This window comes from Danio rerio, chromosome 16, assembly GCF_049306965.1.
Source record: "Danio rerio strain Tuebingen ecotype United States chromosome 16, GRCz12tu, whole genome shotgun sequence".
NCBI classification, from domain to species: domain Eukaryota; kingdom Metazoa; phylum Chordata; class Actinopteri; order Cypriniformes; family Danionidae; genus Danio; species Danio rerio.
The window spans coordinates 16,503,504-16,530,167 of record NC_133191.1 but is presented as its reverse complement, the minus strand read 5'-3'; the positions used below and the strand labels follow the sequence as shown (position 1 = coordinate 16,530,167).

Here is a 26,664-nt window from a genome sequence, read left to right as displayed (position 1 = left end):
ATGGAAACATAACTACTGTGGTGTTACCTGCATTTTTAAACTAGTTCAAGTGTCTTGCAAATTTAAATATTTTAAGCATACCAATCAAGCTTTTGTTCACAAGCTGTGTATTGCAATGCAGCTATTGTTATTATTACAATGCGCTTGCGATGTTATTGCAGGATTTTGAACTAACAGAACAGGTTTAATCGGAAAGCTTTGGGTGGAAGACCTCTGCTTTTTCAAAGGAATGTTTGAGTAAGACGTGTAATCACCAGACTCCCTGTTTATGTGCGTGTGTGTGTGTGTGTGACAGCTGAAGAAGCAGCCAGATGATCAGAGCACTTTACAGGCGGTGGTACAACATGGCCTGCTGCTGTGTGAAAATCTCTTTGACCCTTATCAGACGTGGAGGAGACGGCAGGCGGGGTGAGTGGGTTCATGTGTGTTATTGTATGTCTGTGAGTTGGGCAGGGTGTTAAACCTCAACAGGAATGCGTAGGAGTCATTTTAGCTCCACTTTAACAGTTAATAACACACCCAGTCCTTACCTTTCAGCTCTTGAGTCTTCTTCTGCTCAACTGTCTGAATGACACACATCATGAACTCCTCACAGCACTGATGCAGCTTTTCAGACAGCACTGTTCTTATCATCCATTAATGCACCTCATGAACTAATGTAGCTTATGAAAAAGTACAGCTTTCTTGGAATCTATCTATCTATCTATCTATCTATCTATCTATCTATCTATCTATCTATCTATCTATCTATCTATCTATCTATCTATCTATCTATCTATCTATCTATCTATCTATCTATCTATCTATCTATCTATCTATCTATCTATCTATCTATCTATCTATCTATAATATGTCTGTCTGTCTGTCTGTCTGTCCCTTCCATACATTCCATATGTTTGTCTGTCAATATCATTTTATCAATTCATACCTTCTATCCATCTATATGTCTGTCTACATGTCAGTCTGTTGGAATGATTTTATACAGTAAGTCTATCCATTAATCTATCTACATGTCTTTGTCAGTTTAATTTTATCTATCCATACCTTCTATCTATACCTTACAATATATCTGTATGTCTGCCTGTCAGTATCATGTTATCCATCCATCCATCTATCAATCCATCCCTTCCATCCATTCCATATGTTTGTCTATCAACACAATTTTATCTGTTCATCCATCCATCCATCCATCCATATGTTTGTCTACACGTCAGTCTGTTGGAATGGTTTTATACAATATAGTCTCATCTATCCATCCATCGTCTGTCTGTCAATATAGTTTTATCCTTCCATTCACCCATCTCCATCTATACTGTATGTCTATGTCAGTATAATTTTATCCATTCACCCATTTATATGTCTGTCTGTTTGTTAATATTATTTTATCCATTCATCCATTCATCAATCCATCCAATTATATGTTAGTGTGATTTTATCCATCCATCCATCCATTTATACATCCATCCATCCATCCATTCATCCATTTCAAATTACCATAAATTACAACCACAATTAAATAATATTTGTGTTTAATAAATAGTAAGTTGTTTTTCATAATGAGAAAAAATCATTCAATCGAGATGAGTTTTCTGAAAATAATGGCACACTGCAGCTAAAACATGTCATAATTTATTTACCCTTTGTTGATAATTGTTGGAAACCCGGTAACCGTTGACTTCCATAGGATATATATATATATATATATATATATATATATATATATATATATATATATATATATATATATATATATATATATATATATATATATATATATATATATGTGTGTGTGTGTGTGTGTGTGTGTGTGTGTGTGTGTGTGTGTGTGTGTGTGTGTGTGTGTGTGTGTGTGTGTGTGTGTGTGTGTGTGTGTATGTATGTATGTATGTATGTATGTATGTATGTATGTATGTATGTATGTATGTATGTATGTATGTATGTATGTATATATATATATATATATATATATATATATATATATATATATATATATATATATATATATATATACATCATCTGGGAAATATTTAGAAAATAAGTAAAAAAATTGAAGGGGGCTAATAATTCTGACTTCAACTGTATATATATATATATATATATATATATATATATATATATATATATATATATATATATATATATATACATATATACATATATATATATATATATATATATATATATATATATATATATATATATATATAATTCTGACATCTAATAATTCTGACTTCAACTGTATATATATATATATATATATATATATATATATATATATATATATATATATATATATATATATATATATATATATATATATATATATATATATATATATATATATATATATATATATATATATATATAGAAATCAATTTTCATTTTTTAGGGGGAACTATCCTTTTAATATCTTATATGATTCAGATTGACAATTATTGCAGAGCCCAGCATATTGCTTCTGAAATAAGAATGCATGAAATATTTCCATAAAGAGCTTTCATATATGTGTGCTTTTCAGGGAGGAGGTCAGTATGCTGGAGAGAAGCAAGTACAAATTTTCCCCTCTTGTTCTGCCAGAGGAGCTTCCTATGCTCTTCCATGGTATGTTGTCCTGCATTTTGACTTAATTGTTGCATTCTAGGAGAGATCACACATCCTACCTCTCAGGAGACAAAATGTCTTTTTTTTGTAAAGAATAGTGTATTTACCTTTCATCCACGGCGAATTACAGTCGACGCATGCCATTCATTAGATTTACAATCAGAATTGTAAAAGAAAGCAAACTCAACACAGCTCCCAATATGTGTCGACTGCTATTCCCTACGAACAAAAGGTAAATGCATGAGTCTCAAAACTGTGTCCCATAGGCCACATCTCCTCTCCCCACTGCCTGACTAAAAACACAGCTTTCGTCAACTTGTTATAGGAGAAAACAAATGCATTTTTAAGCCATAATACAAATAAATGAATAAACATAAATAACATTAAACAATGATTAACAGGCTTTTACAAATGGGGTTCAGCTTATCCCTATAGCATTTATATTATATGCTCATTTGTCTGCGTTGACATCAAAACATGAAGTTTGTTGTTTGTTCAGACTACTAATATTATTAAATAAGTTGAAACAATATAATTCTTGAGTTTTTTTTGAGACAACTTAATTGCTTTTTGTTCAATCCACATAAATTTGTAAAAAAATAAAATAAAATTGTAACAACTTAATTATTTCATGTTGTCCCAACACAAATTGATTGTGTTGAATCCTGCATTTTTTACAGTGTAGTAATGGCCAGTTATGCCTTTATTTCTAGCAATACAATTGTGTAGTAGTAGCAAAGAAATTACCTGCACTGTAGATTGCAGCCTACAGTTAATGGGCAAAACAAAGAACATAATCCTGAGAGTGTTGCAAGCCCAAGTGGTTATAAGCTCTGTGGAGCATCCTGCACACCTCCAGTGTATGTGGTTCACAGTTAAGCTGCATGTGGTCATGTGGTGAAGCAAACTAGTTTATTGTGCTGCAAAGGTGTTTTTCACCAACATGTTTTGTTTAGAATGTGATTGTGTCATGGGATTTTTAAAATCCAAATAAATGGTGGCCCTATGAAAACATATCAGGTATATGGAATGCAGAAAAGCTGCGCACCTTCAGCAAACCTCCTAATTCCTGCAGCACGAGTACTTTATGATTGTTTATGAGCGGCTGATCTGTTCGGCAAAATATTTGACTGCATGTCACTGAATGTCAAACGACATAACTAAAGAAATCTCCACTGTGCTGAGCGAGAGCGCTTCTGACCAGCGCATCATTGATGATGTAAGCGTGCCCAGGCCTGAATGTAATGTTAGTGCGGGCCGTCCGGGGAGACGGGAGTGGGGACAAGCGTGCTTTGGCCCAATTCAAGGCAACTGTACATAATTTGAGTACGCCCTAAGTGAGTGTCTGATGATTTTCAGATAAAAGACAAAATCTCATTTAGGTGTTTTTTTATCTGTTTTATTTTGGGTTTTGTTAAGTTTTTGTGTTTTGTTTGTTAGTTTTATTTTTTTTTATAGTTTTGTAAAAGTAGTTTTGTTTTCTTTTTTTGTTTTAATTTTCTTTTTGTTTTGTTTTGCTTTTTGATATTTTCTCTTTTTGGTTTTATTTTGGTGTTTATTTTTATATTTAATAGTAGTTTGTTTTGTTTTGTTTTGCTTTTTGTTGTTTATTTTTTGTTTGATTTGCTTTGTTTTGCTTTGCTTTGCTTAGTTTTGTTTTGTTTTAGTCAGATTTTATTTTATTTTAGTGTTTTATTTCTTTATAGTGTTTTTTCTTTAGTGGTAAGTTTGTTAAGTTTTGTTTTGTGTTTTTTATTTGTTGATAGTAGTTGCAGTAAGAAGGAGAACAAAAGAATTTGTCTGATCTGCATTAATTTTAAGCAGCCATTAGTTTTTCTGTGGATATTGATTCTCATTTTATGACCCTTTAAAAGCAAAGTTTTATATAAAAAGCAGTTCACAAAAAATTTCCGCCTAAAGGAACATTCTGACAAATATCATTGTTCCACACTGACTTTAAAGACATGTGCAGTGTTTAATATAGGTGATTCAAAAATAGAATTACACGATTAATGTTGTTTTTATCTCCCCAAATAAAGAGCCATTTCTGAACTGCCTAAAATTGGATTTCAGTAGCTTCATTGATTTCTGCACAAAACCAGGGTTGAAACAAATTAGCATAATGCCAGTCGTCATTGGCGTCTTCTTTGACCTTTAAATACTTTACTTGTTGGCAGGAAGTTTTGTTTGTGTTGTCAACATGTCAAGAACAAATAGTTTTTCTGCAGTACAAAAGCAAGTCCACTTTGCATGCACTTCTGATGAGAATATCAATGCAAAAAAACATAACCCGTTTTTTGTTGTTTTGTTTTCAACTTCATTTTTATTTAGTTTCATTTAATTTTGTTTTGTTTTCCTATTATTTTTATTTAGTTTCTATTCGTTACTTTTCAATTTCGTGTCATGTTTTTTGTTTTGTTTATTTTTTATTTTTTTGTTTTCTGTGTATTTTTGTTTTGTTTTGTTTTGTTTTGTTTTGGTTTTCAATTTCGTGTTTTGTTTTGTGTAATTTTGTTTTGTTTCATTCAATTATGTTTTGTTTTCTGTTTCTTTTTATTTAGTTTCATTTCGTTGCCTTTTCAATTTCGTGTCATGTTTAATTTTTATTTTGTTTATTCTTAGTTTTGTTTTCTGTGTCTTTTCATTTCATTTTGTTTTCAGTTTTGTTTTGTTTTGTTCTGTTTTGCAAATAATTTCTGTTAACAAAAGCATATCTGTGCAACTTAAGACAGAATTTGAATGAAATTTGCTTCTTGACAAAATGCATTACATATATCTGTGCCTTAAAACTTTAATGTCAGTTTTACGATTCTTGTGACTAAAAGATTAGCTATGCCTACAGAATACCTCCAAGACAGTGAACTAATCCCTGAACCACTGGTGGTGAGGCTGGTGCATCTACAGGGAGCTGTAATCAGTGGATGCAAGGTAAATTAGACCCTTAGGCCCTGTTTACACTGACATGTGTGAACGCATCAGGGGCTATGAGTGCTTTCTAAATGTACAGTATAACATTACTAAAACAGTATTGCATGCTGCCGTTCGTGTGTTTCAGAGAAATGGCCTTCTCTCCATCACCCCGCAGGCTGTGAAGGATCTCATGTCTGTGTTGCGCTCCTGGTGCCTTTGTCCTGCCTCATCCCCACAGCAGCCCAGGGACCCTCAGCTGCTCAGGATGGCCCTTCGCTGTCTGACTGTAATGATTCATCTTCTGCACTCCAGCAGTGTGAACGAGAGACAGGTGGAGATCCGGAGCGCGCTGGACGATTATTTCCAACTGCTCAACTGGAACCGTCCACCGGACAGCCAGCAGGGAGATATGCACGCCTGGGAGGATAATCTCATTACCCTTCTTGAACATATGCTTAGTAAGCTAATATTTTATTACAAAATAAAATATAAGTGAATTTATAAAAAATAAAAATAAAAAAAAGATTATATATATATATATATATATATATATATATATATATATATATATATATATATATATATATATATATATTTGTAATGTAGCTGTGTGAACATAAACAACATCTCTGAATGTATTGAAAGACGCTCAAAGTTCAATGCAGAGGGAGACATTGGCTTTTACAGAGTTAGCTTAGCAAAGCCTACAGCGAAAAAATACATCCGGGTAATGCAATCACAAACCTTTCAGGTTACCCACATTCACCCCATGCGTCAAAGGGGCTTGGTCAGAGGCGATGTAATGTTATAGCAGCGAAAGCTAAAATGCTTTCAAAGCGTTGTTATTTCCACAAAGCTTCTTCTGTTTCTGTATTTAGGCTTCCAAGGAACATGACATGCTTATAACGGGAATATATACAATTTTTTATAAAGACACTGGTCAGAGCAGGCATGAGGTTCAGCTGTTTTTTCTTCATTTTCTGCCTGATTCAGGCTTAAACTGATATGGCTAACAGCTACTCTGACTGACAGTTTTTGGACAGTACAGGCATAGCACGTGCTAGTAGAGGCATGTCGCTTTCTGGTGACGTGGAGCCTATCTGAATCACAGCGCATTATGTTAGCTGACTAATCAAAGCCTTTCGAGGATGGGCCTTTCGGAAAAACTGGAAAATATGACAGTCGTGTTCATATTAGCTGAGAAGCTGTATATACATAAAGTAAGATATAGGAAAAAATAACATGATTTTTTTTACAAATGAAGCTTGAGCACACATTGCTTTGCATCTTATAAACTCAACCAAGCCTTAAAAATACACTTTAGACCACCCCTTTAATTGTGTTAACTAGGCAAGTTAGGTTATTTAAGCAAGTTCTGGAGATGTTTGTGTGCATGCGTGTGTGTTTGTTTATTAATTTTTTCTTAAACATTAAATATTTTAGGCAGCAGTTAGCTAGTTCTGACTAGTCTTTGGTTTTCTACTTTGACTCATTTGAAGCACCTATTGTTTTTTTTTCTGGGTGGTTCCCATTTCACCACAGTTCCTCTCCAACTCGCATTGAATATTTCTGTTTGAAAAGAAAGCTTGTTTGTCAGTACACACTAAAACAATAAATAAATAAATGAATAGGGGCTGGCCAAAGATTAATCCCAGTTCATCACATACATACATTGTCATAATATTTTTGTGTGTTAGATATATTTTTAATATTTATTTATATTTACTTTTAATATCTATTTATTATTATTTATAAATTTATAAATAATTTGTATCATTCATATATATATATATATATATATATATATATATATATATATATATATATATATATATATATATATATATATATATATATATATATATATATATATATTATTAAACCCCCTAAATTAATAGCCCCCCTGTTTTTTTCTTTTCCCCAATTTCTGTTTAGCAGAGAGAGGATTTTTTTCAACACATTTCTAAACATAATATTTTTAATAACTCATCTCTAAAAACTGATTTATTTTATCTTTATCATTTATTTATATATTCATTCATTCATTTCCCTTCCAGCTGCAACCCATCCCTGGTAAACTTCCATTCACACTAATTCACACTCATACACTACTGACAATTCACCTTTTTCAAGACACTTTTAAACAGCTTAAAGTGGCATTTAAAGGCTTAACTGGGGTAATTAGGTTAACTAGGCAGGTCTGGGTAATTGGGCAAGTTATTATATAACAATGGTTTGTTCTGTAGACAGTCAAAAAAATATATAACTTAAAGGGGCTAATAATTTTGTCCTTAAAATGTTATTTAAAAAATTTACAACTGCTTTTATTATAGCCGAAATAAAACAAATAAGACTTTCTCCAGAAGACAAAATAATATCAGACATACTGTGAAAATTTCTTTGCTCTCATAAACACCATTTAGGAAATATTTAAAAAAGAAAAAAGGGGGGGCTACTAACTCTATGTTAACTGTATATATCAGAATATAAATAATATAAATAAAATAAAATATATGCATACCTGTGTGTATTTATATATGCATAATAAATATAAAGTGTACACATGCTTAATGTCAAAACAAACTTTTGTTTTGGACTTGATTTAGCGCGATTTAATTCCTGCCCCGCACTATATACTGTATATAAATATACTGTACAGTATATAATAAATATACTGTATACTATGTATAATAATCTATTATATATATATATATATATATATATATATATATATATATATATATATATATATATATATATATATATATATATGTACTCATACTCATTGATATAATATGCATTACGTAATAACAATAATAATTATATATTATTTTTATTATTGTTATTACGTAATGCATATTATATTAATGAGTATTATTTCCTGAGTTCCATTTTTTTTTATAGCATTATGGGATTTATGAAAGGTACAGCATTTAAGAGTATTTGTCAAACAGCAACTGCTAAAAATGCATTTAAGACTCACTTTGTTAAATTACAAACATTAAAATATGTCAAATTCGAGATCAAGGCCTAATAATGCAATTTAAATACATTAACCCATGGATCTCAAACTGGATTCCTGGAGGGCCGCAGCTCTGCACAGTTTCTGCACCAACCCTAATCAAACACAGCTGATCTAAAAAATCAAGGTGTTCAAGACTAGAGACTATTAAACAAGTGTGATCTGAACGTGGTTGCAGCTAAAATCTTCAGAGCTGTGGCCTTCCTGAAATTGAGTTCGAGACAGATAAGATACAAGATACAGGAAACCATTAATTAATTAACTTCTTTTACAGTGCATCATAACACCTCCAAATTTCTTGCTTCTAGTTAATTAGCCACATCTGAAATTATCTCTTTAATTTGCATCATTAATTCAGCTGCTTAAAAGAAAAGTGTGTCTGAAGCCAGTGTAGTTTGATGTTTATTGTTCAGCCATTGATTTATCATAGAATTTACAACCTTGAAAGACTGCTGATATTTGAATACCGTCCTTTCATTAAGCCAATCATACAAAATATAATGTTGTGTTTGCTCTGCCTTGTTTGCTTTGTTAATAAGCTGCATGCTATATAGACAGTCTTTTGTATTTGAGGTTATTAAGTTCTGAAGAGATGTTTGCTTTTTCTGCCATAGCTTACATGATGTGTCTAGATCTTTATCAGAGTAGATCTAGATCCATGTCTTGGTTTTTTATTTCAAAAGCACATCAATACCGATTTAACGTTTGATGTTAACCTTTATATGGAGACGAGGGAAAGAAAAACATGTTTGTGGTTTGATCTTAGAGGTTGTTTCCTGTGAACAAGTTTTTTTTGGTCTTGTAGTGAAAGAATCATTGTAAAACCAAATATCTATATCTCTCAATGTTAGGACTTTAGTAGAATTAAAGAAAATCCAAACCTGTAGGGTTTCTTTCTTCTGTTGAACACAAAGGAAGTTATGTTAAAAACTGGTAGCTATTGTCTCCCTTCAATTATTTGTTCCTCTTTGGATGTGAGCGCAATTTGAAATTTCAAATGTTTTTTTTAAATAAATGGTAAGCTTGTTTTAATTTTGGGTAAACTTTTAAAATATAAAACCATTTTTTAAGATGTATCTGTCACTGTCTTCCAGAGCATTTAATGTAGTCAGTGTGATGTTACATTATCTAATTGTAACTAGAATAACTAGAATTTTGCAACAAGAAAAAATACTTGACATTGTATGTCAACTCTAACAAATTTAAATAATAAAATAAAATTTTAAAATTTTAAATAAACAAAGTTAAATAATAGTAATCACAATAATAATAATAATAATAATAATAATAATAATAATAATAATAATTATTATTATTATTATTATTATTATTATTATTATTATTATTATTATTATTATTATTATTTTAATAAGAATAATTTGGGTTGTTGTTAATATAATAATCAACATGTTTATTATTATTGTTGTTGTTTTTGTTGTTGTTGTTGTTGTTATTATTATTACTATTATTAGTAGTAGTATTAGTATTGTTATTACTTTACATTGTGTATGTCAACACCAACAATATTTTTTAATGAAATAAATACTATTAAGAAAACATTATTATTATTATTATTATTATTATTATTATTATTATTATTATTCATGTTCTTTTTGGCTAAGTCTCTTTGTCAATCTGTGGTCACCACAGCTTAATGCACCGCCAACTTTCGAACAATTTAGCTTACCCAATTCACCCATATCGCATGTTGTTGGACTGCGGGGGAAACGGGAGCACCCGGAGAAAACCCAAGCTGATGCGGGGAAAACATGCAAACTCCACACAGAAATGCCAACTCACCCAGCTGGGGCTTGAACCAGAGAATGTTTTGCTGTGAGGCAATCATGCTATCCACTTTGCCACCGTGACGCCCACCTAAAATTCATTAAGTGCAAAAAAAAAAAAAGGTTTAAGAACAGATTTGAAGATTCTTCATTGGGAGAGAATTCCTGAGTTTTGGTGCAGAATAAGAAAAGGCTTGATCACCCATAAAACTTAAGCAACTAGGGAGTACTATTAAATTACCATAATCTTAGAATCGGAGATAACGGCTAGGAGTATAGGCTGATAATGTGGAGGCAAATTATGCAAAGTCTTATACTGTTGATCAGCATGAACATATTAAAGTCAAGACAAGTTTGCATTACAATACTTATTTATAATTTATAATTGAAGTAATTCATTTAGGCATGAATACTGTGTTTGGTGTTGAACTTCCAACCCTTTTACAGTAGTTTTGATTTGTAATTGTAGCCAACTCTCTGAAAACTATTTAAATGGAGAAGTTGCTAAATGTGTGTCATTTCATCTCCATGAGCAAATCAGATGACCCAGTGCTTACAATTTTATCTCTCCAGAAGGCACAGGTCAAAACGACTGAATGTTCTTGTGTTTTTGCCTTGCAGATGCCATCCCTGAGATCCTCCAATGTTCAGACCGGCCGGTGTTGCAGGCCATCTTTCTTAATAACAACTGCTTTGAGCACATCCTACGCCTCATCCAGAACAGCAAGGTAAGAATGATGCTGTTCTAAAACCAATGAGAAACATGCAGGTTTATTAGTCTTGAGAATTTAAATAAGTCTCACAGTTCATAATGGAAATGTGGTGATCTGTTGATGTTTGTTCTGAAAGACACAAAGCAGACTACTGCATATGTGAGCTCACTAATCTGAACCTCAGATATGTAATGCTTTCATCCAGAGATTACTTTTAAATGTATTCTGCATTCAAGTTAAAGTGTTTTCTGATAACTAAAAAGTTGGTATGTGGCTTAGGCAAGTAAAAGATATTGTTTCTAGAAAAATTGCAGTAAGAGCAAGGGACGTCGCTAGGGGCACGTGACCCAGTAAAATTCACCAGTGCTCCAGTAAATACTTTGAGATCGATTTACTTTAAATCCAAGTGTATTTATTAAGAGTGACCGAACCAACGCTGATGGTAGCAATGTAGTTTAATCAAAACGCAAACTGAGCATGTGCGCAGAAAAAAAAATAAAAAAGCGTACCCACGCACCTCATGCACCGCTCCTGCTTGACGTTGATGCGCTGCTCTGCTCATGGTCTGGTTGTTGGCCGCTCATGCATTGTGAAACCGCTGTAACAGTCTTTTATGTGGAGGTGTCGCACATGACTCGTTAGATTTACTAAATGTTTTTAAGTTAAGTAGTTGTAAACAATTTATTTGATCTAAATTTAACCAAACAAATTAAGTTAAACATTACAAATTTAACTTGTATGTTTAAAATCAACAAATATAAACTGTTTGCAACAGTTTTGCAGAACTCATTTTTTTTCAGTGTAGAGAAAAACAGAGAGACAGAAAATGTACTGGCAGTTTACTTTTTAAATCTTTTTACATTTAAATCTTCATTAAAGTCACTTTTCAAGGTTAAAAGTAGTTGGAAGAAACATTAAAGTCCCTTAATGGAATTCAAAAGCATAAACAAATGTGAAAAAATGAGAAATGACAACATAAATCACCAAATATGGATAACTGCTAATTTACGGATGTTGCACAGTGTAGAACTGAATGTATAATATTAATTGTGTACAAGTATACCAAGAGAACAGAATTACAAGTGTGAACACATTTAAAATGTTCTTAAAAATGTATGACATATTTTTCAGTTGCATAAATACCTGTACACATTTTTTAAATCAAACTTGGAACATACTTTCGAAACTCCTTAATTATAGACATTGGGGAACTTATTCAATATTCAGCTGGCTCAGTATTTAACTGATAGATTGAAACAAACAAGAAGACATTCTATGGGCTCTATTTTGACAGTCCATGTCAAAACGCAGGGCGGAAACGCTTTCAGGGCGTGTCAGAACGCATTTTTGCTAACTTAAGGATGGGAAAATCCTATTTGCGCCATGGCGCATGGTCTAAAAGGGTTGAGTTTATTTTCTTAATGAGGTATAAAAAATAGGTGTGTTTTGAGAATAAACCAATCAGAGTCTCATCTCCCATTACCTTTAAGAGCCAGCTGCGTCGCGCCATAACGCAGTTTGACGTAAAGTAAGTTCACTTTCGCTTTTGCTCTCGTGGATAGGGAAACCTTACCGCACAGACATTAATTAGCCTATAAATAATTAATTTCGTTTGTTAAGCACAAAGATATGTTTCAAAACTAAAACTAAATTCAGTTCTATTTTCCAGCAAACAAATAAATGAACAAGAATAACCAAATGTGGTCAAAATACTGAGTTATTTCCAAATACACCTGCCATGCCCCATATCGTGTAAAACCTGACAGGTGGACACATCTAAACTTGTTTTTAATAAAACAAATATAAATATGGATCTAATAAATAATACTACTAACAATAATATCATTATACAAAAGCAAATTGAATGAACTGAAAAAGCCTCCCGAGATGAAGAAAGTAAGGCAGTGGTTTTTAAATTCATGTAGGCTAGAAATTAATATATTTTGTGATATTTTAATAATTTATATTTATATCCTATATATATATCCTTATTATATATATATATATATATATATATATATATATATATATATATATATATATATATATATATATATACTTAATATATTATATCTTTTTCATATGTAAAGATATTTGCATATCTTGTGTGTAGTGTGTAAGCCAGGCGCACTTTGCGCCAGACAATAGACCGACTTTGTTCTGGCCTAAAGAACAGACTATTTACAGTTTCTCAAAATAGCAACGTGCCAAAACACGCCTGCTTTTTTAGACCAGAACGCCTATGGGCGCACATTTAAGCGCAAATGCATTTGCTATTTAAACAGTGTGGCGCAACACCTCAAAATGATCCTTGCGCCGAGCTGAAAGTAGCAAAAGACTATTGCGCCGCGCCTTGTGCCACATTGCGCCGGGTGTATGATAGGGCCCTATATGTCACTGCGTCAAATCGATGAATAATAATTGTTCATAGTGTTTCCATCCTGTGATGAAATATACATCTGCTGCATCATACGTATGTGATCACAGTGGCTTTTGGGTAAACGGTGGTTTCTGAATGTGTAACCAAGCATCATATTGAGTAATAATGACAATTGTGAAGAGCTTTTCGGTTTCATCATATATTTTCTTGCTTTATCTGTCAGTGAGTTGAGTTTCTGCTTGCTCGTTTGACCTCACAGACTGCTGTTTTGTGACAATGTGTTTGTGTGAACATGTGTTCGTCCTGCAGCTTTATCAGAGTAACAGGTTTAAGTTGGAGTGTGAGGGCCAGTGTGACCTCACTACACGCTTGCTCACAGAGTCTGAAGTGGAGCAGGTACTTTCCCTTCACCGCTGATCAGTGTGTGTGTAATTCGTCAGCAGGAAGCTCACCCTCCACTCGCACACACTTCAATACACGCTCTGACTACTGCTGACTGAGCAACTGCAGATTCTAGTTTGGGGGATTCTATGGTAGCAAAATATCTAGAACACATGACTACACGGTTAACTTGTTGAAAATAATGTTGAAATATTATGCTTTTATCATAGTATTTTGGTATTTGAATGGACGCCATAAAATGCCATGATATGCTAATGGTACTGTAGTTGATACCATGAATTAATATTTTAGGGTTATTAGATTATTAGAATTATTAGAATTAGAATTATTTCTATTAGAATTATTTTTTTCAACACATTTGATCTTTGCCATGATGACAGGAAATGAGATTTGACTTGTTATTTTTCAAGACCCTTTTATACAGCCTAAAGTGACATTTAAAGGCTTAACTAGGCTAATTAGGTTTACTAGGCAGGTTAGGGTAATTAGACAAGTTATTGTATAATGATAGTTTGTTTTGTAGACTATAGAAAAACAATATAGCTTAAAGGGGCTAATAATTTTGTCCTTAATGTTTTTTTTTTTTTAATTAAAGCTGCTTTTATTCTAGCTGAAATAAAATAAATAAGACTTTATCCAGTAGAAAAAAAAATAATAGACATACTGTGAAAATTTCATTGCTCTGTTAAACATCATTTAGGAAATATTTAAAAAAGAAAAAAAAAGAAAATAACTAGAGGGGCTAGTAATTCTGACTTCAACTGTAGCTTTAATTGAACGTCAAATCCTCTAGAGTAATTTAATGTCGTTTGAAAATATATTCTTAAGATTTGGATAGTTTTTTTTTTATTAAAACAAGAATACATACTTTTAATTAAAATTTGAATTAACACAAGAATGGGTTTGTTAATTGTCTAAATAAAATCAGTTTTTTTAAGTAAATGTGTTAGTGTGGAACTATTTTAGTGTGGTCTATTTTAACTATTTTTACATTCATATATGCATAGTTTTTTATTTATATTTTTAAAAAATGTAAAAACACAGAAAGCACAGACTAGCTGTTACCAAACTAGCCCAACCTTTTAATATTACAAAGTTACAATATTAACTGAAAATAAAAAATGTCAAATTCCATTTATTTCTGCATTACAGGAGGGCTAGACAGATAAAACCAATATAAATTATTATTATTATTATTATTATTATTATTATTATTATTATTATTATTATTATTATTATTATTATTATTATTATTATGGCACTTTACATATTTTGAAGGGACTCTCCTGCACACCACACACCAGCTGATGGTGGAAAGGAGATCGAGTGATGAAACCAATTAGAATTTGGGGATGGTTAGGAGGCCATGATGGACAGGGGGCAATGGAAAAATTTGTTCAGGATGCCAGCATTAAACTTCTGCTCTTTTTCGAAGGGCATCCTTGGATTTTTAATGACCACAGAGAGTGAGAACCTCAGACCTCAAACGTCTTATACGAAAGACAATAAAAAACATCAAAATAATGATGTGAAAGTAACATCAATCTTCTTTTGTTAAATATGATTTTTTTACATAATAAAAATAAAGATGATGGTATTGTATTGGTATAGTGTAGTATAAATACTTCTTGATGTCATAAAAGTGGAATGCATGCAGTTGTCAAAGATTTTCCAAAAAGCTTTTTGAAACAGTTTTAGCTGGAGATTAACCTGTCCCACCCCAGGGCATGTTCACTTTCAACTTCCTTTGTGCTCAAAAATGCCAGTTTTTAAAATATTTGTATAGTTTTTTTTTTTGTTTTTTTTTTGGTCAAACTTTATAATAAGTTTACTTTAGTTCATGTACTGTTTATTCTAACATAAACAATTAACTGTACATACTGACATTAACTAATGGAACCTTATTAAAAAGTGTGACCATTTTTATAATCAATTTGAATTGACTCCATATTTTGATTTGATTTATTTTTATTTATTTATTTATTTATTTATTTATTGGTAGTTTAATCATTTGTATTGGTTTTCTTTATATTCTTCTTTATAATTTTACATCAGAGTTAGTATTTTAGTGTCATCTAAACTTAAAGATGCACATTTGTAAATAACATTTTACTTCTAATATCGATATTCAAATCTTATTTCAGCTTCATTTCTATAAAAAACAGTTTTTAGTTAAGCATGAATTTTAGTTGAGATGAATATGAAAACTATAATCGTCTGATGGTACAGCCTGAATGTTAATGCAGTGTCAGACACAGAGTTGGAGGGTGAGGATCCTGCTGTGTGTTTGTTTGTTTGTGTGTGTGCATGCATGCATGCGTGCGTGCGTGTGTGTGTGTGTGCCGTAAAGTGCTGTTCTTGCATAAACGTGTCATCTTGCCTGTAGTCTTGCTTAGTGTTTCTAGAGTCTTGCATGTCTCACCCGGTTGTGGTCCTGTGGGTGGAACTCATGGTGTTTGTTTCGTATGGTGGTGTATGGTGGGATTTTTGTGGTGGAGGGGTGGTGAATATTTCACGTTTAAAAGTGAGAAAACTGATTTACTGTTGGATGTTTTGAACTGTTTCTTTTCTTTAACAGTACTTTGTATTCAGGCCATGTTTTTCATAAAGTCCTGCACTTCAGGGAGGAATCTTCATAATTCATTAATATATCCTCCTTGTGTGCTGCACTCCGAAACTCTTTAATTAAAAAGAATATTTCAAACAAAAATGGTTTCACTACTGTTCAAAAAGTTTCTAAAGAGCTGTCTTAGGCTTTAGTAGTTTGATCAAAAATACAGTTATGGTATTGTTCAATATTTAATCATGTCAAATAATTGTTTTAATAATCAAATACTTCAATTTTCATTAAATGTTTTGTAAAAACAAAAAATGTTTTGCCTGTGATTTCTTTTCCCATTACTCTTTAGTGTGACACGATCCTTTAGAAATCATTTTAATATGCTGATTTGCTGCTCAAGAAGCATTTTATATGATTATTATCAATATTAATAATATTTTTGTGGAAAACAAGCAAAATGATAACTACATAAAAGTCACATTTAATCAATGTAAAAGGCTAGTTCAACCCAAAATCCAACTTGTCCTCCATTTTCTTACAAGCAAAATTTTTCAAGTGTGTTTTTTCTTTTAAACATAAAAGAAGATATTTTAAAGAATGCTAGTAACCATTTACCGATTGATTCCCATAGTAGGAAAAACAATATACTATGTCAACTAAAGTCAATGGGCACCATCAACTGCTTACTAACGTTCTTCAAAACATCTTATTTTGTGATTAGCAGAATAATGACAAACTGGTTTGAAACCAGTGAAATGTGAGTAATGGTAAGAGTTTTTATTTTTTGGTGAAATTTACATCACCCTTGGTGAATGAAAGTATTAATTTGATCAAAAACGTATTTACAAAAATATCTTACAGATGCTTTTGAACAGTAATGTATATCATGATTCATTTTAATGTCATTCAAACCCCCATTCTGTTGGGTTTTCTTGTGGAAACAAAAGGAAAAATCTTTGCAGCTCAGACAACATACAGTATATGATGTCCATTTCTGTCAACTTAAATAAAGGTATTATAAATATTTGTATTACTTGAAATATTCAGTATATTTTAAGTCTTAATTGTGACCCTGAACCACTATGCCAGAACAAGCCATAAGGGACCATTTTTTGGAAAATAGATAAGTTTCCACTGATACTTTATTAGGATAGGATAATGGGTTGATTGATTTAAAAATGTTGAATTGGAGGGTTCAAAAAATGTTAAATATTGAGAAAAGTAAAAAAAATTAAGCTTGTTACTAATAAAAAATGTTTTTAGATATATATATATATATATATATATATATATATATATATATATATATATATATATATATATATATATATATATATATATATTTACGGAAGAAAGTGTCTTCTTAGAAGAAGATATTTGCTAAAAAATGTAAGAATTTTGGCATAAAAGAAAAAAAAAATATATATATATTTTTTGAGTATTCCTACACATATGACCAACTTAAGACTTGTTTTTTTTTTTTTTTTTTTTTTTTTGTGGTCCAGGGTCAAATTTGTGACGCTAATGTCTGTTTTATTCAGACATTTTATAATTAAACATTACTGGTTCTTCAAACAATTCTTTTAAAAAGTGAAACTTCACCCAAAAATGTATTGTATTGTTAATGTACTCTACCTCAGACCTTCCAAGATGTAGGATAGGTGTTTTTTTTTTTTGGGTGTAGCAATAGCAAAGACTTTGAGCTAAAACTTGGTGATTCATAAAGTGGCGCTTTAAAATATATACAAGCAAAACTAAATTCATAATGCATATCCTGACAATAACCTAAAGGGGTTGTTCACTGAAAAATTCAAATGTACTCACTATTTAGTCACTCAGAAGATACCTGAAAACCTGATACCATTGACTACCATTGCAAAAATGAAACTACCATTGTACGAAAGAAACCAATACTATGGAAGTCAATGGTTACAGGTTTTCATCTCTTTTTTAAATATATTCTTTAGAGTTTTAATTATAGAAAAGAAAAGTGAGAGTAAATGTGACAGAATTTTGATGTGAACTATCCCTTAAAGCTCTTATTGAGCAATATTATCATTTTTACAAGAAACATTATTTGTAATATCATCAGTATTAATGTATAGTAGTATACTGTAAACTGTAAATAGTTAAATTAATAGCAATAAATAGCAGTAACTCCTTTGAATTTTTCAATTGTCTTTGTGGTACTAAAGATTTTAGGTGACTGAGCTCTTATTTTAATAGATATAGCTGTTTAATAAAACTTTTTTTGTTTTATTACTCTTCAATAAAACAGTTTTTTTTAATGCACCAACATTTATTGCCTATTTTTAGAGAGAAATTTATACAAATATAACTTTTCAAAAGGTGGTGTATTCATTTATGCTGAGTACTTTGTTTATTTATTCATTTATTCATTTGTTTGTTTATTCATTTACTCATTAACAGTATGATAAAGTAGATAAAGTCCTGACAATTTACTAAGCTATATCCAAATAGTCTCTTTTTTAAAAGTAAATCATAAAAATCTGAGTATGAGTATAATAACATCCAATTTTCATTTTTTTTGGGATGAACTATCCTTTAAATAAAACTCCTGGGGGAACTAATACTTTAATACTTGTATGTTTAAATGACATATTTTGTTTGTATGTGTGTGTGTGTAGGTGTGGGAAAAGGGCTCTGACTGCATCACAGTCCACGCCATTCGAGTCCTGACCGCCATCATGAGTAACTCTCCCTCTGCTAAGGTATGAGATGCCTCCATTGTCTCTTTCTCACACCTTCTCTCCTCTTGCTCCTCATATATATGTTTCTCCTGAAGGCTTGAAAAGGTCAGCCAGCAGACGTCTCTGGTCTTATCAGTGTGATAAGTCAAAGTGCTTGCGTATGATATATGTGCCCCTTATGCGTGTGTGGTTAATCTTATCAGCATGATGTGGTGCTGCAGAAGCAGGTCAGCTGCGGTAACGTTACAACATTCACTTCCTCCTTCATTTTATGGTATTTACTTATAAGAAATGCCATGATCACTTTTTTTTTTTTCTCAATTGATCATGTTAGTTAAGTTTTCATGTACCAAAAACAGTCATAATGTAATTTTTCATATTATTTGTTACAATTAAACAGGCTGTTTTGCTGGTGCTTGTGTATGTACAAACACTGTTTTTATTGGCTAAAGTTTTTGCTATTGGGTCAGTTATAATTTGTGCTGACCTACACTTTAGCACCGCCCCCTTTTCAAAGCTTGCCTTATATTGTGGCCATCCATGAAATTTTATGACTTTGTTTTATTATTTGTTTGTTTTTTATGCCACACTGTTCCAGTAAATACTCTGGGTGGCCTGTTTACACTGCAGACTGAACTTTTTAAATCAACTTTTGGAAGCTGTTCAAGCTGAACTGTTTGTAGGTATAGTGTGTCCACAGTCATATTGGAGTAATATAAACGCAAGTCTGTTTTTAAAATTTCCTTACATTAAAATAAGATCCAAATCCCAGGGACTTTGAGGCCCACCACAACGAAATGTAGGAGTGCAGTTTTCCTCGCCCACCAAAATAAATGACAGGCACATATTGACATGTCTCTGCAGAAAGGCATATACACATGTCCACAGAACAAAATTTGCGGAGAAACTGGGAATAAAAGATCTGTTCCACTGATCCATGATAAGCTGCACCTCAAGAAGGAGTTTTACTAGTTTAAAGCGTTATTTTAAAAAGTGCGTGTTTGTAATAAACAATGTAAAATAGCTTTGTAATTCCTAACCGCTGGAATCACCACAGCTGAATAGTGTCAGTAAATGTGTGTGTACTGTAAACTTTGTAACTGCATTTGTGTGTGACTCATCGTTTCAGAAAGGCTTGAATAAGCTCCACCACAAATACGTCAAATAGACTTGTTATTTTTGACTAATGAGCTGGATTTTTGCTTCATCCATGTCTGTCTCTTTCACTGACTGCTGTTTTTCTGATGTAACGCAGGAGATATAGGCTTTGCAATCAAAAAAGTCAATGGGGCAAAAAGTGCAACTAACATTACGAAAGTGTAGTAGATATGAACAATAAACAAGGGTTAAGTAAATGATGACCAAATGTCAATTTTAGTTAAACTCTCTTGAAAGTATAAATTTGATCAACATCCTCTTATATTAAAATTGTGAAAATGGTTCTATGAAGTTTTTACCTTTTGTGTTTGGGTTTTGGGGAAGAGGGCGCTAGAACACTATTTAAGTTTAAAGCATTGTATTTATTTGTAATGTAATTGTTGTGTGGCTTGGTTCGTCTTCCCAGGAGGTCTTCAAAGAACGGATCGGTTACTCACAGTTGTTCGATGTGTTGAAAAGTCAAGGGCAGCCCACCAAAAGACTATTGCAGGAGCTGATGAACATGGTGAGTGAACTTAATTTTCTTCCCTTCTGGCATTTAGTCAGATAACCCTTGCACACTGATTGGGTAAAAAAGATATTTCTTACATTACAGTTAAAATAAGAATGAATAATATATATATATATATATATATATATATATATATATATATATATATATATATATATATATATATATATATATATATACTGTATATATATATATATATATATATATATATATATATATATATATATATATATATATATATATATATATATATATATATATATATACAGTTAAAATTAGAGCTATTAAACCACGTTTATTTATTTATTTATTTAAAATATTTCCCAAATAATGTTTCAAATAATATTTTTTCTTCTGGTAAAAGTCTTATTTGTTTTATTTCAGCTAGAATAAAAGCAGTTTTTAATTTTTAAAAAACATTTTAAAGTCAAAATCATCAGCTCTTTTGAGCTATATATATATTTTGTTAGTCTACAGAACAAACCATCATTATACAAGACCGAGCCTAATTACCCTAACCTGCCTAGTTAACCTAATTAACCTAGTTAAGCCTTTAAATGTCACTTTAAGCTGTATAGAAAATGTCTTGAAAATATCTATTCAAAAATGATTTACTGTCATCATGGCAAAGATAACATAAATCAGTTATTAGAAATGAGTGAAAATGAAATGAAAACTATTATGTTTAGAAATGTGTTGAAAAAAATCTTTTCTCCATTAAACAGTAATTGGGGGCGAATCATTCAGGGGGTTTAATAATTCTGACTTTAACTGTGTGTATATACTGTATATGTATAGTGTATTTGGTTTAGGTGTAAGTAAATATGATAAAATGTGATAACATGCTTGTTTTTAGAAATTATGGGATATTTGATATTTTTACTTGTTTGTATAATAATATTATGTAAGTTGAAACAAATTAACCTTCTGGGTAATTTTTACTTAAATTACATTAAACTGATTTGAAAGGATAGTTCCCCCATCAATAAATATTTACTTACTATTTACTCCCACTTTTGGTGTTTCCCGCTCAACTTGTAATCACTGACCTCCATTGTATTTGTTTTTCCTACTATAGAAGTCAATGTTTGCATGGTGTCAGCTTTCTTCAAATTATCTTTCTTTGTGTTCAGCAGAAGAAAGAAACTCATAAGGGTAAAGAAAGAGTAAATAATGACAGAATTTTCTTTTTGGGTGAACTATAATTTAAAAAGTTAAGTTGGAAACCTGATGAACTTGGGTTAAGTTAACTGTTGGGTTAAGTTACTTTTAAAAGTCAAATATTAAAATCTTGAGTCACTTAAAAAAAATAGTAACTAACTGTGTTACATATTTAACTTTTATGGAAAGTAATGGAAAATTATGTTGTGAAATTTTTGCGAGTGTTTCTTTTTAAGGTTAAGATAAGCAAAATAAATTTGTTTTAAAAGTAATTTTCCCAACACTGCTTAATAATCATATAATATTTTCAGTTTACACTAGTCAACATTTGAAGTGGATTTCCACCTTTCATCAAAGTAGTTGATTCTAGTTTTGCTGTAGGAAAACTTTTTGATAAACTTCCAATGTTGACTAGTGTACAGTGTCCTCACGTTTTCTTCTGCATGTTGTTGTTTTTCTTCAGGCTGTTGAAGGAGAGCATTCTCAGGCCATGCAGTTGGGCATCAGTAATGAACAGCCTCTGCTTCTGCTGCTGCAGTGGTTGCCAGATCTGGGCTCTCGCTCTCTGCAGCTGCTGGTTTCTCAGTGGCTGGCGGCTGTATGTCGGGGCACTCTGTCCTGCCGCACGGTTTCGGTTGAAGCTGGTTTGGTGGGTTCCCTTCTGGAGGTGCTGTCAGAACCCCCGGAGCGGCTGGACCGGCAGTGTGCAGACTCTCTCCTGGGTTTGCTACAAGATTTGGGCTCGCTTTCTCTACGACCCTGCGAGCTCAAGAGCCTGCTGAAGCTCTTGCGGACTGAACCCGGGGCTCCTCCGCATCCGTACTGCGGTCGGGTGGTGAGGGTGCTTTCTGCCATGGCTGCACGTGGGGAGGGTGGTTGCAGCGCCTTGCAGTATTTTGACCTTACGCCCCCTATGGCGGGTATCATGGTGCCAGCAATACAACGCTGGCCAGGGAGCGCGTTTGCTTTCCATGCTTGGCTGTGCCTCAACACAGACTTTCCTCCGCCACAGCACCACTACTCTGAATCACACCTGACAAACATGGATAATACTGTCCGCATGGCTAAAGGACCACGCAGGAAACAGCTCTACAGGTTTGTTCTGAATTTTTTTTTAATAAAAAATACAGTTTTTCAAATAAAAATGTATATTTACTATTTATTATACTAGTTTAGCCATAGATATCCAAAGTTGATTTGACTGTTTGAAGGTTTCACCAAGTAGGACATGCTACTGGATCAACATCTATCTGTGTTGATCCTGGAACGTTAATCTAAATCAGATTTAAGGTCTGTGTGAAATCAAACAATTCTATGCTTGTTTCAGTTGTTCACATTGTTATTCTTAAGGTAATTATTAATCTGTGCAAGTTAATCCACCGGGGAAAAATGCTTTTTGGTAATCTTATAACAAAGTCTGACCATTTGCTTGCGCTTTTGGACATGGTCCTTGACGTCAACCTGAGGGTTTTCATAGCTCCTAGAAGACTATCCTTAGCCACACTGCTCTTAAATTAGTTTGATATGAGAATGACTGACAAAAGAAAGCCCCACCCCTACTAAATATTCAGTTTCAGTTGGAAGTACATCAACATACTGAAATAAAACTCAGCAAATTCCAGATCACGTTGCCTGATAGGTTTACAGTTTATATTAAGTTTAGGCTTGCAGTTAGGGCTTTGTGTTTCTACATAATTGTTATTCAACTATCAATTTGACTGATTTTGGAAATGATTTTCAGTTAGGTTAGGTTTAGGGCTAGATATTTTATGTGGATTACATTTTCTAACAGAAATGGTGTTTGAGATTCAACATAAATGTTAATACGGAATATTACCCTATTTGACAAAATCACACACACACTATATTTGGTGTCCGCATTAAATACAATTTTAAATTAAATACAAAGGGATTTTTATGCTAGTTTATGCTAGTTAGTATGAAGTTTTTGAATGCTAGAGTAGTTTTAAGCTTCAAATAATTTTGTCAGACAGGTATTGTTAAAATATTGCCTTGAGGAAGGCATTTAATTCATTTAAATTTATTCTATTTCATTAAAATGTTCTTCTTTTATCACTAGTGTTGCTGGAGTCCCCTATTTTTACTATATTTGTATTTTGTCCATGAACCTTCTATGGTGGTTGAGTGCTCCAGACATTCCCGAACAAGTGATTATCTGTCAGATGATAAAACTACTTATTATGACTGGGATATATTTTAAAATAGGTGATGATCATACAAATTTACTTAAAAATGTTTCATGATTTAAACCTTCTTGCTGACATACAGGTAAAACTTGTGGTTAAGGGAGCAAAGGCTATGAATAAAAAAATAAAATGAGTTTTTCAGTGCATTCAAAAATCTAAATAAAAGCTGTATGTTTTTTGATGATTTTAAGTATTTGTGCCATATTTGAGATATATGGTCTGTTACACTCTGCATTTATTTGATCAGATTTTTATTTTAAAATGTAATTCAGAAATGTAATGGCAAAGTGTCCTCAGTGTCACACAAACTTGGCAAAATAATTGTTATGTCAATTTAAAAAAAAATCTAACACTGTACTAAACACAAATGTTACTGTTGTAGTTTTAATAGTACAAACTGTTTAATGAACTAAAATGATCTTTTGTGTTTAAGAAAGGTGGGATTACGCAACACAACATCAACATTATGTACAGTAATATTTAAATTTGTGTTTATATATGCATCGATAGTATTTGATTATTTGTACATTCATTTTAGCACATAAATATAACTCACAGTTTTACCTCTGGGGTTTAAATCAGAGATGGCATTAAAATATCTTGTCGTACCTTTCATGGCCACAAAGAAAAATCACAAAACTTTATATTTAAACAAAAATTAATTGCAATCAGGGTTAATAATGTGTTACACAGTACCCTTGCGAACCGTCTGAAATGTGCTTGTATGAATCTCAATGCAAGAAACGCATCACTGGATCTGTTTAGAAATATATTGTTCCAATGCTGAGTCTCATTGATTGTTAAATGTCTTAAAATAATAAAGAAGAATGTGAATAAAGTGATGCAACCTTTTGTAATATTTTTCGGTCAATATTAAAACTAACAAAAGAACTACCATTTTGACATTTTAGTTTTATGCATTAATTAGTAATGAAATCAGATCACAATTTGCACTTAGTAATTGGTCATTTGTAATCTTTTACTTTTTTGAGTAACTTAACCCATACTGACTGCTGTATTATTGTTGCTTAATTTTATATTCTAAATCAAATCATAGTGAGCGATTAGTAAATATGTAGTTTGTTGCTGGGGCCTAATTGTGAATTATAGTAAAGTCATTAGTAATCTGATTACATTTTACAAACAGCACTAAGTAATGTAATCAGATTACCATTCAATTCAATACAATTCAAGTAGTAAATTGTCGTAATTTATTACTTTTTTGTGTAACTTACTATAAGCCACACTGACTGCAGTATTGTTGTTTAATTTAAAATTGTAAATAAAATCATAGTGAACAAGTAGGGAATGTTCAATATGTTGCTGGGTCCTAGTTGTGATTTCTTAATGTAATAAGTAATCTGATTACTTTTTACATGCAGTACTTGGTAATGTAATCAGATTACAATTTGCAAGTAATTGTTCAATTGTAATATATTACTTTTTAAAATAAGACACACAGCAGTTTTACTGTTGCTTAATTTAATATTGTATATAAATTCATTGTGAGCGAATATTCAATATCAATGCGAGTACAAATATTCAGTACGAATATTGCTGGGGCCTTGTTATGAATTGCAGTAATAACTAGGCCCACACCGAATCTGCGAGCGCAGAATTCCGCAGATTTCTTGCCCATCATTGATTCTGTTTATTTACTTGTCTAAATGTGTGTAAATCTATATTTATTCCATTTTTAAATTAATTTTAGTAATATTATTGACAAATTTGAAAATAATAATATAATTTATTCACATTACAGTTTGTAAAGTCATCTTTTCTCTCTTTAGTAGAAATATTATATAGAAGACTTGCTTTGCTTACCAAATAAAGTGGATCTAATTGGATTTGCATTGTAGCATTAAATACAAGTTAAAAGGGTATTACTTTTTATTTTTTATATATTAAGGTTTTAGTTTTAATATTCCCAAAACAATTCTTCATAAATCCACAGATTTTTAACAAAATTCTGCGCAGAAATAGCAAAAAATGTCCACCGATTCCGTCTGGCCCTAGTAATAACTAGTGAAGAATACTGACAACTTGTTGTGCTTTTAAGCATCTTGCACTTATTTTGAGTGAACGTCTACCTTTTAAAAAGCTGTATCGTGTCCTGTGTGTAGTTTCTTTACAGCAAGCGGAACTGGCTTTGAGGCGTTTTTCACCACAGAAGAAGTTTTGGTGGTGGCAGTATGTACTAAAAAGGAATACATGGCCGTTTCTTTACCGGAGCACCCATTCAATGACTGTGCTTGGGTTAGTGAATTTACACATTCTTCACACACACACATTACACACAGCAGAAAGACACAGCGCTTGTATAAAACTAAGGGTGTGTTCACACTTGGCTTGTTTGGATAGATTAAAATGAACTCTGCTCCACTATGGTGATTCATTTGAACAAGTGCCATTTGAACCCTGGTGTGCATTAAAAAAATAGAGAAGCACAGATGAGAAGATAGAACTGTGGTGTGGTTTAATTGAAAATATAGTAAATAAAGTAAATACTATAGTGTTATTGAAACATGCTGTTGTAAAGTACTT

General features: G+C 31.9%; 1 protein-coding gene across 4 annotated transcripts in view; it reads left to right on the top strand.

Moving 5' to 3' along the window:
• Window positions 1–26,664, top strand: part of nbeal2 (neurobeachin-like 2) — a 178,256-nt gene that overhangs the window by 45,858 nt on the left and 105,734 nt on the right. For 2 of the 4 annotated variants that reach the window (XM_003200162.7, XM_073925964.1), the window contains exons 5-14: window positions 296–408; window positions 2,519–2,601; window positions 5,444–5,529; window positions 5,657–5,969; window positions 10,939–11,045; window positions 13,720–13,806; window positions 19,021–19,104; window positions 20,648–20,746; window positions 22,377–23,008; window positions 26,244–26,376. In XM_003200162.7, the coding sequence (XP_003200210.3) occupies window positions 296–408; window positions 2,519–2,601; window positions 5,444–5,529; window positions 5,657–5,969; window positions 10,939–11,045; window positions 13,720–13,806; window positions 19,021–19,104; window positions 20,648–20,746; window positions 22,377–23,008; window positions 26,244–26,376 (1,737 nt within the window). The remainder of the gene's footprint in view (window positions 1–295; window positions 409–2,518; window positions 2,602–5,443; window positions 5,530–5,656; window positions 5,970–10,938; window positions 11,046–13,719; window positions 13,807–19,020; window positions 19,105–20,647; window positions 20,747–22,376; window positions 23,009–26,243; window positions 26,377–26,664) is intronic. The other 2 variants (XM_073925966.1, XM_073925967.1) reach the window with 1 other exon arrangement.